The 12165-nt window shown below is 48.9% G+C and overlaps 1 protein-coding gene across 1 annotated transcript in view; it reads right to left on the bottom strand.

The window, feature by feature from the left end:
- Positions 1–872: 872 nt before the first annotated feature.
- The window catches only part of GALNT16 (polypeptide N-acetylgalactosaminyltransferase 16), a 115798-nt gene continuing 104505 nt past the window's right edge, over positions 873–12165 (bottom strand). The window contains exons 13-15 of the mRNA XM_004370980.1: positions 6188–6329; positions 5335–5451; positions 873–1010 (exon numbers count right to left, since the gene is read on the bottom strand). Coding sequence (XP_004371037.1) covers positions 873–1010; positions 5335–5451; positions 6188–6329 — 397 coding nt within the window. The remainder of the gene's footprint in view (positions 1011–5334; positions 5452–6187; positions 6330–12165) is intronic.

Here is a 12165-nt window from a genome sequence, read left to right as displayed (position 1 = left end):
GGGTTGATTAGTGGTGTGAGGTGGCTGCCCATCCTATGGGAGGTAGGACAGGGCACCAGCTGGTCATTAAGGCTTGAGGGAGAGGTCTCAGCTAACACATAGGCCAACAGAAGTGGAGTCTGTTTGATAAACATTTCTCAAGGCTGCCTCTAAAGACTCCTCTGCAGCCTCTTGCTAAGCATCCGGGGACCCACAACAGCAGGGCTTGAGGTAAAGCATTGGGCTCAGGTCCTGGGGCTGGTGAAGTGGGAGAGAAACTACCTCCGAGGAAGGAGACCTTGCTGTTTGGGGGCTTTGCTGCTCTTCTATGTTCTGCAAACTAACTATCATTTGCCCCCAGGACCCCATCCTTCCCCCACCAACGCAGCCCCCACCTGGGCTCGGCATCTCTCAGACAGGTCACCTCCTTCCTGCTCTTTACCTGCCTCTACAGGCTGCTCCTCTCCTCTCCCTCCTTCTGTCACCAGCCGTCAACCTCTCCGTCCATGTTGCCCAATGTCTCCTCTCACGCCTGGCACTACAGGGAGGCCCCATGATCCAGCTTGGCCCCTGAGTGGGCTTCTGTCCTTGCTCCCCACAGCCAACAAGGGGAGGGCCCACAGAAGGAGTGAGGGAGAGAATAAGGGCCAGGGGCACCTGCCCACTCTGCCCAGTCACAGTTCAGCATCCTGACCACCTCCTCTCCCAGGGCAAAGCTGGGACGGCAGAGAGGATATCAGCCTTGGAGAAACGTGTGTGGCGGCAGGGGTGTTTGCTGATGATTCCGGCAGTAATGTGAGGAGATGGAGACGGCCCACTTTACATTCCCCCACCCTAACCCCCCTCTGGTCCCAAAGTCTCATGCAAAAGGTACAGGAGGCTCCGGGTTACAGTCATGTATGCGGCAACAGCTGCCACTGCTGGGCCGGGACGTCGGCCTGGCACTTGTTGGTCACCAGCTGGGCAGGCTGTGTCTCTAGGCAGAGCCCGCTGACCGACTGCTGGATGAAAGAGCCTTTTCTCCTCCATTTCTAGGGGGAGGGAGAAGGAGAGGAAAACAATGATTAAAATAATAATGTCTGTATCTTCATTTTGTATGTATGTATGTAAATTACCCCTCATTTAAAACAGACTTTGTGTCCCTCATACATAGTCCCCCAACCCATCCCCACACACGTTTTAAGCCCCTCCCCTCCCAATGAGACTCTTCTGTAGTTTGCATGAAGTGACTGTTTAGACCAGACGAGGCAAAGTAGAGGCCCATAGACTGAGTCTGATCTGGAGATATATTCTGTTTGGCCTGCACCACCAACCAAGCAACCAACCAACCAACCAACCAACCAAGCAACCAAGCAACCAAGCAACCAACCAAGCAACCAAGCAACCAAGCAACCAACCAAGCAAGCAACCAAGCAAGCAACCAAGCAAGCAACCAAGCAACCAAGCAAGCAACCAAGCAAGCAACCAAGCAACCAAGCAAGCAACCAAGCAAGCAACCAAGCAACCAAGCAACCAACCAAGCACCCACCCACCCACCAACCAACCAACCAACCAACCAACCAACCAACCTACTAGTTGTAGCTGAGTCGATTCTGACTCATGGTGACCTCGTGTGTCAGAGTAGAACTGTGTCCCATAGGGTTTTCAATGGCTGATTTTTCAGAAGTACAGTAGATGGCCAGGGCTTTCTTTCAAGATTCCTCTGGGTGGATTCAAACTGCCAACTTTTTGGTTAGCATCTGAGCACATTACCTGCTTGTACCACCCAGGGACTCCTTGGCCTGTACAGTGTTTATTTAAAATCTGTCTTACTTGCCACATAAAAATCTTCATTCTAACCTCTCATTAAACACTGGGCCCAGTTTCCTCTGTTATATCAGTAGGTTGGGGCTCCCACTCTCCAGTCCGCCACAGCTGCTGTTGGTCCGTACTTTACTCCTTTAGGGGCTTACCAACGAACTCCCTATAGGCATCTGAGTTTGTGAGCCCTGGCCTAGGTGAATCTTCTATTTCTTCCAACATGATTTCTTCTCCTTGCAGCCTTAAGATTCTGACCTGGCCATAACCATGAGGCCAGTTACCTACACCCTTTAGTGGGAATGGGCTGCCATCTTTGCAGAAATGAAGATTGAGGCCAGTAGGATGGTGAGGAGGAGGACTTGAGTTCCTCTATCATAGAGTCATGAAGGGGCTCCCAGATCAGTACCTTCACCTCCTGGTGTCTCACCTTCCCCATGTTTGATAAGGAGGAGAAAAGTTGCTCCTATAGAACATTTTGGAAGTGCTTGGGTAGAGGGTGGAGTGTTATTGGAACATTTAGGAGAAGGGATGAGAGGCTGAGACCCAGGTTTCAAGGCTCAGGGAAGAATAAATAGCCAGATAGGTCTATGTTCTGTTTTTCTTCTATACAACCATCTCCCCTTTTCCTATATATATCTTGTCCACTCTAAGAGATGGGAGGTGCTCAAAACACATGGACAGAGCCCAGAGAAGTCTGAGGGGGAGGGATCTGTGTTCTTACTGGAGCAGCTAGAAGAAAGACAAGCTGCACCAGCTGCGGGCACCAGGGCTAGAGTCGCAGGGGGTCAGGGGGTGGGCAGAGAAGGGAACCCACTTGGGATGTGTACACAGGGTGGAAGGTTGGGGTAGGGGATCCTGGACTCCCCTTGGGAATGCAGGGCTGTGAGAGGTGGGGGCTGAAAATCAGCCTCTCTGGGCCCATGTGGCCCCAAAAGAGAGGGGTCCCTGCATAAAGGGCAGGCAGAATGGGTGGAAGAGGGCTTTGGCCCTCTGGGACTCACAGCATCCTCCCGCTTTGTGCTCTTCTAGTCTCTGATGTTTACCTCCAAGCAATGCCCAGCTGGGGAGAGTGTGGTCATGCCCTCCCCCAAGAGGTCTTGCTGACCACTCTGCCCACGTTGCAGGGCCCTCCGCTGGGTTCCACAGCCCATGCTTCATGCTGCCTCAATATTCTGCCCTTCATTACATAATGGCTGCTCCCTCTTCTTTCTCCCTCACTAGACTGTAAGTTCCTTGGGGCCAAGGACCATGTCCTTGTTTCATTCTTCACACCAACATGACCTGCACATTCCCTGGCATTAGGCAGGCACCCAATACACTTTTTTTAATGATGAATCAATCAATCACCCAATCATCGGGAGGTGCTCTCCAAATTGCAGTATTCTTACTTCCTACCAGCACCATCAGCAGAGTCTCAGAGCCTCACGGACTCTCCTGAACACTCAATTCTGGGCCTGGCCAGAGCATTCTCCCATCTCTTTCAGTTCCTGTAATTTCCTTGCAAGGTAGGTAGAAGAGGCTCAGAGGTGAGGGGAATGTCTGCACTGGGACCTGCTGACTCCCCACACCTGTTCTAGTTCACAAGAGCCTCTCAAACACATGAAACCCAAGGGCATTTAGAAATGGGGCCAAAGGAGGACGACGAAGGGAGCCCCAAATTCTAGAAGGCATCCATCTGGCAATTGGAGAGTTCTTCATCTTGTCCTCCTGGGAGGAGGAGAGGCATTCAGAGTACTGTGGGGCCTGGTAGAACTTTCAGGAGCAGAATGAATGGGGCCAAGGGAAATTCCTATAAGCCTTGCAGGCTAGGTCAGCACAAAGGAGAAAAAGGATACTTCAGCCCCAAAGGAGAAATATTGAGTAGAGGCTACCCTGGGAGCTACTTCCCAGCTCTGGCCTCAACAAGGAGGTGGTGGAGGTGGGCGCAGGGCTTTACCCTCTGAGATGGGTTTTCTGGGTGAAGCGGAGACTGTGAGCACTGGCCCCACTGCAGGGCAGGGGGCAGGGGACGAGCAGCATAGGGGTGGGCAGGACAGGCACATGCCCCCAATCAGAAAGAGCTTCAGAGAGTATCAGTGAGAATACTGCAGTTTGGGGAGCACCTCCTAGTGATGGGGTGATTGATTGATTAATTCATTCATTCATCATAAAACAAACATGTATTGGGTACCCACCTGTTGCCACAGAATGTGCAGGCCATGTTGGTGTGAAGGATGAAAGAAGGACATGGTCCTTGGCCCCAAGGAACTTACAGTCTAATGAGGGAGAAAGAGGAGGGAGCAGCCATTGTGTTATGGAGGGCTGAATGCTGAGGTGGTACTGAGCATGGGCTGTGGAGTCCAGCGGAGGGCCCTGCAACCCAGGTGGCCCAGCAAGCAGGGCATGGCTCACCACTCTCTCTCAGCTCTCTTACACACACACACACACACACACAGAGAGAGAGAGAGAGAGAGCCAGGCTGGAGGGAGTCTGGCTGCTTCTCCAGAATGGAATAGCAAACTGCCAGTCATCCCTAAAAAAGAGCCGATCCAGGCAAACAGAAAACGGATGAGAGGAAACACTGCAGGCCAAATTAGAGAGCCAGGCACTCCCCTCACCTCTGTACTGACCTGCAGGCTGGCCAGGGTCAGGCACAGGAGGCAACCAGGGAGGGTGGGCAGAGAAGGGTTGGAGCAGCCTCACCTTCACGTCCCTTTCCATGGGCAGCGGGGTAGTCCTCCCAGCCAGGAAGGGAGCTGCACAGAAGGGAGCCGGGTGGCTCAGTAGACCCAGCTCCTAGTTCCCGCCCTGTCACACTGCCTTGCTGTGTGCCCTGAGCAAGCGCCTTCATCTCTCCGAGCATCAGTTTCCTCCTTCACAGGTGGGTCTGTCTCCCAGGATTAATGGAGACAGCATGGGTGAGAGTGTTTGACAAATGGAAAAGGCAGTGCTCATCTGAGCCTGGTCCTTGCTGCTTAGAAATCACTGTATCGAATCTCCAGTTTCCCCAGTCAGTCAGTCAAGAAATACTTAATGAGCACCTGCTGTGTGCTAAGTTAAGACTGTAGGCTTAGGAGTCACACTGATCTGGGCTTGAATCTCAGCTCTACCCCTTACCAGCTGTGTGACCTGACATATGTTTCTTAAATTCAGTGAGCCTCAGTCCACTCACCTATAAAACAGGAATAGTATTAGGACCCTTGTCACTGGGTTGCCAAGAGGACTAGATGAAATGATCTATGTAAAATTGTTAGCACAGGCTCTGAGTACATGGTAAATGTGCTCGACTGCTAACCAAAAGGTTGGAGGTTCGAGTCTACCCAGAAGCACCTTGGAAGAAAGGCTTGGTGAGCTATTTCTAAAATCAGCCATCAAAAACCCTGTGGAGCACAGCTCTGCTTGACACACATGGGGTTGTCATGAGCCAGAATGGACTCAACAACAGATGTTGACTTAGGCCCCCACAGATACTCTCTGGAGAGCTATCTGAGTCTATATGTCTCGACCTGGGGCCGCTGGCTGTCCTGTCCCCAGGGGCTGGGGCTGCAATGTATCTGTCAGAGCAAGGAGGCTTACCTGACTTCCTTCTTTCGAGTTGCACACCTGCAGTGCGACCAGGGCCCCAGGGGAGGGGAAGGCAGCAGCCAGGCACTTGCCCTGTTGCTGGATGAGATGGTCACTGAACAGCCACTCCTGCAAGACGGGGACCAGAAAGCTCGAGTCACAAAGTATGATCAGCAATGGAGGGATAATTGCACAGATACGGGATAAAGCAAATATAACATACTGCTAACAGTGGTAGAAGCTAGGGGTGGGTGTATGGGTATTCACTGTACAACTCTTTCAATTTTTCTACATGTTTGGAATTTTTCATGATAAAATATTGCAGAGAGGTAGAAGTGAACTGGAGCTGGCTGGAGGGAAACTGAAGAGGCACCAAGGAATGGTGGAGGATGGGGGAGAAAGAGAGGACATGGGACCAGAACAGCCAGGGAGCTGGACAAGGCTGGGAGTCTCCATGACCCGCTCTGGCTTTGATTGGTACACGGACACTCATATGCTGCCCCCATGTGTACACACCGCATGTGCACACACACAGTCCTCAAGGCCCTGCTGCCTGGGGTACAAGCTGCATCCCAGGAGAGAGCTGGGTGCTGTTTGGACACATTTCTCTCTCTTCAAGAAGAAAGCTGGTAGTGCACAGAGGGTGAATGTGTGACAGACTGGAAAGGGGATGGGAATGTGGCAGGAGCAGACCCAAGGTGCAGAGTGGAAGGGGACAGCTTGCAGGGCCCTGGGAAAACGGGTTTATGGAGCATGTAGACAGAGAGGATGAGACTGAGCAGAGGGAAGACCCTCACCCCACTCCTGGGCAATGCCACTGGCTCCTCCCACTCCCAGTCCTGACCGGAGGTCCTCAGCGGCTTACCTGGGCTGCAAGAGGGTTCTTGGCAGACCCTCTGCAGATCCCCATTCCAAGCAGGGTGTCACCAGCCGTGTCCTGGCCCTGGGATTCTAAGCAATTAACACCCTGCTTTATGATGCCAGGGAGCACTTCCTTCTCCGGGACACTGAGGGAGAAGGCAGCGGTCAGGGTGGTCCTCTGTCTGCTGCCCCAGGATTCCCCACTCCCTCTGCCAGAGGGCAGTATCCAGCCCGCTCCCAGGGCACCAAGGACTCAGTGGAAAAGGCCCTCCGGGGCCACAGGGGAGATGAGCAGATGACAGTAAGGGAACAGGAAGACTGGGCCGCAGTCCTTAATGAGCTCTTCTGAGCAGCTCTGCGAGGCCAGGCCCAGAGACACAGAGGCCCCTGGGGTAGAAAGCACCAGCCAGAACAGAGGCCCCTGGGGTAGAAAGCACCAGCCAGAACACAGGGCCCCTCAGTCCAGAAAGAGGAGAGCCTGGAGCCTAAATGTGGGCTCAACAACCAATCTCAAAATGACAGGGAAGGGGTTGCTTTGAAGAGGCAATTTAAAATACATAAATACGACAACGTGTCCAGTCTCACCAATGATCAAATACAAACTGAATAGTTACCACTTCTTACCATATATGTGTGTGTTTATATATATACATACACATATTTTTTTTTAATGACAATGCCCAGCGTTGGCAACAGCTTTGAGAATGAATCTTCTTATGCTTTGCTGGTGAGGGCATAAATTGGCCCAACCTTTCAGGAGGGCAATGCGGTATTATGTATCAAAGGCCTTAAAAACATATACACCTTTGACCTAATTATCCCACTTCTGAGAATGTATTATCCTAGGGAAAGAATTATAGATGTGTACAGAGATTTCAGTTAAAAGATACTTCTTTCAGTGTGGTTGATTATACTGAAAACTGGAAATTCTTAGATATCCAACAATAGGGGATAGGCTAAAGTAAATTTTGATTCATATATAGGATGGAAAACTCTGCAGCCATTAAAAATGACTCTGTGATCCAAGATTCCACAGAAGAATCCTGATCAAAACGGAGAAAATGCAGAATAGAATTTCAGATTTTCACGGACTCTAGACTTTTGGAGCCATGGAGGCTGGATGAATCCTTGAAACTATTGCCCTGAGATAATCTTTAAACCTTAAACCAAAACTATCCCTCTGAAGTCTTCTTAAATCCAAATAATAGTTTAGCTTAACTAGTAAAGAAAATCTACCTTTAACATTGTGCGTTTTCAAGATCTATCTATAGGTAGGGGATCAAATTGACAACAGCAATGCAAAAGATTAGCTAGGAACCTTACGGGAGAGTGAGTTCACGTTAATGGGGGAGGAACAACTCAGAAAAGGAGGGTGAGAATGGCTACACAACTGGAAGAACGTAATCAGTGTCACTGAACTGTACACGCAGAAACTGCTGAATTGGTGCATGTTCTGCTGTGTATATTCTCAATAACAACAAAATAAATAAATAAAATTTAGAAAAAATGACTGGAAGAATATCAAGTAATGTGAGAAAATGTTCACAACATACTGGGAAGCAAAACAGTCATGTTTCAAAATACTATATATTATTAAAACATTTTATATGTATAGGTAAATATGCTTAGACACACACACACAATGACATAAGAAACATTGTCGTGTTGTTGTTAGATGCCATAGAGTTGCCCCCCAATTCATGGTGACCCCATACACAACAAAACAAAGCACTGCCAGTCCTGCACCATCCTCATGACTGGTTGTGGATCAGACGGTTGTGATCCATAGGGTTTTCATTGGCTGATTTTTGGAAATACATCGCCAGGCCTTCCTTCCTAGTCTATCTTAGGCTAGAAGTTCTGCTAAAACCTGTTCAAGATCATAGCAACAGGCAAGCCTCCACTAAAAGGTGGGTGGTGGCTGTGCACGAGGTGCATTGGCTGGGAATCAAACCCAGGTCTCCTTCATGGAAGGCGAGAATGCTACCAAGGAACATTGTCTTACCTTGTGGGTAGTAAACCTAAGAAGGCTGTTGCCCCCCGCCCCAGCAGCATGCAGGCTTGTATCCTTGGGTTTTTTGGAATATGAATCCACCATATGGATGACAGGGGACCAACAGGAGTTAGAGTGTCCTTGTGCCTGATCTTATCTGCCTCCTGTTAACTTCTGTTCAAGAGAACCTGGGCCTGGGGACCTTCATAACATTACTGACGTTCTTAGATGTGGACATCCTGCAGGAGCTTGACCAAACCAGGTCTTCCTTCTTCAGGGCTGATTCAAAGCCCAAGGAACCCTAGAACTGATGGCTTTCATGGATCCTGGGGAGACACCTTCACTTTCTCTGCCACACTCCAGGCAGCAGGAAGACTCTCCCCTTGCAAGGTCAGGTCGTGCAGCTCTAGAGCAGAGGTTACAAACTGCTGGCTCCCAAGCCAAATCTGACCGCCAAACACATTTTGTCTGACCTGCACAGTGTGGTTGCTGTTGCTTTTAATTACTTGGCAATACTAAAAAATATGTAGGTTTCACAGAAAAATTTAGATTTCCAGGTTCTCTTGGAAAAACAAAAGGACGCTCTGGTGGCACAGTGGTTAAGAGCTTGGCTGCTAACCAGAAGGTCAGAGGTTCAAACCCACCAGTGGCTCCAGGGGAGAAAGATGTGGCAGTCTACTTCTGTAAAGATTACAGCCTTGGAATCCCTATGGAACAGTTCTATTCTGTCCTATAGAGTTGCTATGAGTCGGAATTGACTCGAGGGCAATGGGTTTGGTTTTGGTTTAGAAAAACAAGAAGGTTGGGCCACAGCGAGCCTGTGCTGGACCACTGCAGTGAGTAGCAGCTGCCTCTCTGGGTGGGGCTTTTGCATCCCAGTTTGCCACAGTCTCCACAACTCTCTATTGTCTCATACCCACCCACTTTACTTATTTCCATAACCTGTTTGACCACTCTAAGGATTTGAGTTTACAACCCCTGCTAGGGCCTCTATTATCTCTATCACTCTGCGAGATGTTGCGGGACAACAGCTCCACCCTCTCTGGTTCATCCTCGGGCAATTTGCTATATTTCTGCTTTCTATAGGGATAAGTCCCCTGCTTGCTGAGGCCTCTTTGAGAACTGTGCTCTGTCCCCTGCTTGCTGAGGCCTCTTTGAGAACTGTGCTCTAGGAGAATGCAGTGAAGGCTCCAGGGACTGTTCCAGACCCTCCTGCTCTCTTCCTTGCCCCATCCCCTGTTGTTTGGTGAGGTAGGCAAGCTAGTCAGCTTTCAGTGTGGCAATGGCCAGTGGCACCCACTGATGCTTATGGAGGAAACCTTGGGCTCAGACAGCAGCCTCAAGACCAGATGCAGCTCCTGAGGTGTCCATGGGTTACTGAATCCCTGGAGCGGCTGAGATGGCTATCATCACTAACCTCCCCAGCTCCCTGCTAAGGCCAAGCTAAGCTGTCCTGTTCGTAGGTAGCGCTCTTGAGTCTGCATCTGCTTCCAACTCTATGGATCTCCTCCAGGCAGGGCTGCCATTAGCCCTTACAGTGCCTTTGTAGAAATAGCAATAGGTGCCCCTTCCCCAAGACACTCTACTTCCATCTGTTAGAAAACTGTCAAAATATACTGGTTTCGTTAGAGGAGAGTTTACTGCCATCTTCCAGGAATTGTTGTAATAAGCATACAATGTCTACTGTGTGACCAGCACCCTCGCAGATGTGGTGTGGTTGTGCAATGCATAGCCTGCACAACTGTTCCTGGCAGTCTTAGCAAAAGTAACAAATTAACAGTTGCGGAGGCCAGCTGCAGAATTCTGACCTTGATAAGAAGCAGAGCCCTACAGGATCGCAGGCAGGCCTAGGAAAACAAAGGCCTCTTCCTTCAGCCTCCTCAAAGAGTTTCCCCACTGACCATCTGCAAGTGTGGACAACTACTAAGATCCCCTGTTTGGATCCCCTGTTATCATTTGCACTCAGAGATCTCCTTTCTAACCAATAAGTTGATCCACTCCTGGCTCCCCACCCTGAGAATTGAGGCAAAACATGACTGAGTTGGCTAGGGGTGAGCCATCTAATAGAATCCAGTTGTGGGGTTTCTATCTTAATAACAAAAAACATTTTGTTAACTTTCACACAGTGACAGAACAAATGGAAGGTGACTTATGTTCCCCATTTAACATAGCTGGTTTCATCCACTCTCCTGTTTTGTGATTAATCCATGTTTCTGATAGTTATAAAATACTTGTTCCTCTTGGTCCTCAGGTGATGTTATGGGACACTGTGTGTATGCGGGACTGGGGTGTGGTGACGTGGACACATCCCTGGCCTCCCTGACACCTCCCACAGGCTCCCCCCGCCCCATTCCCACCCCCTAAGGCTAGAGTCTACGGACTCCATCCAAATGTTGTTTGAACTCTGTCAGAATGTAAAGCAATGACTCTTCTTTTTGCCCCAATGTTTCAAAATAAATAAATAACACATCGGAATGAGTACTGTCCCCTTAAAAGTACTCATTTCAGGAAGCTCTTCATTTATTACATTTTTTAAAATTAATGTTCCTCTCTTCACAGCTGTTGCCTGGGGAGCTGGGGTTATCCAGGCTGCCAACTTTCTTTAAGGATGCTGCCGTTGCTCAAATTGTTTTGGAGTTCCTTGGAAATTGCTCCTAGAGTCAATTTAGTCTTGTTACTTTAGTGCCACGTATTATTTAGGGCCCACAATTATATTATCTAGGTTTTGTCTGACCTGCACAGCATGGTTGTTGTTTTAGCTTATTTACTCGATTTGGCTACACCTCACTATGGCTGCTTTTTAAAAATCAAGTCTGTCCTTGAAGGACAAAGATGTACCTCCTTTGAGGATACACGAGCTCTGAGGACAACTCTGAAAGAGAAGGAATGTTCCGGAAAGCCACGGCAGCATCCTTGGGAGAAAGCTGGCTGCGGTGGAATAACCTCAGTTCCCCAAGGTGACTGCTGTAGAAGGGAGAACGCTAATTTCAAAGACAGTATTTAGGCGTATTGATTATGCAATTTATTCATTCAATTGAGTGCCTACTTTGTGACAGACACAGTCTAGATGCTAGAAACAAAGCAGTGAACAAAACAGAGAAAAGCCTCTACCCTCATGGAGTTTATGGTCAAGTAGAGGGAGGCAGACAACAAGAGTAACTGGCCAAATATAGAGTAAGCTGGATGGTGATAAGGACTACAGAGAAAAATAAAACAGGGAATGCTGGGGAGGGTGGTGGTGCTGCAAATTTGGAGTGATCAGGGAAAGTCTCCCTGAGAAGGGAACATCTGAGTCAAGACCCAAAGGAGGTGAGGTAATAAGCCATGTGGATGTAACCAAGACACTGGAAAGGATTTTAAAATAAGAAAAAAAAGAATCTCCTCTACCCCACCCCCAACCATTACTGCTTATTAAGCACAGTCCTGTTTAGAATGCACAGCTGTTTACATGTAACTACAACCCTAGTGTACACACCACTTGCATTTTCCTTCCTCATTTGCTAGAGCAAACATTTCCCCATGTTTTTTCACAGTCTTTGTGATTATAATATTAATGGCTGCATAATATTTGTTTAAATTGATGTATGGAGATTCACTAAACCCAGCCTTATAGTTAGTTGTTTCTCCTTTTTTTTCACAGCAGCAGAAAAGGCTGCCATGAATATCTACTTGCCAACAGCTTTTTGTTTTGGTTGCTTTATTTCCTTGGGATAAATTCCCAGGAGGGAGAGAACAGGGTCATAGGGGATGAGTGTTTCTGTGGCCTTTGCTACATAATGCAGTGTTGCTTTCCTAAGGGGACAAGGTCCGCTTCTACCTTTAAGGCCCCGTCTGTTAAAAATTCAGCTCCTACCGCTCCTAATTTATAACTCTTGGTAATGGGGGAGCCTTCACGTGAAGATAAATACCAGCAGCCAGAAAGAGCCTGACTGTCTGGAATGGAAGATCCAACGGTGGTGGTGGTCCCCCAAGCCACCACTGCCATAACC

This window comes from Trichechus manatus, unplaced genomic scaffold (genome assembly GCF_000243295.1).
Source record: "Trichechus manatus latirostris isolate Lorelei unplaced genomic scaffold, TriManLat1.0 scaffold00010, whole genome shotgun sequence".
Taxonomy (NCBI): domain Eukaryota; kingdom Metazoa; phylum Chordata; class Mammalia; order Sirenia; family Trichechidae; genus Trichechus; species Trichechus manatus.
Note: the sequence above shows the minus strand (reverse complement) of the source record. Positions and strands in the feature narration are given on the sequence as shown.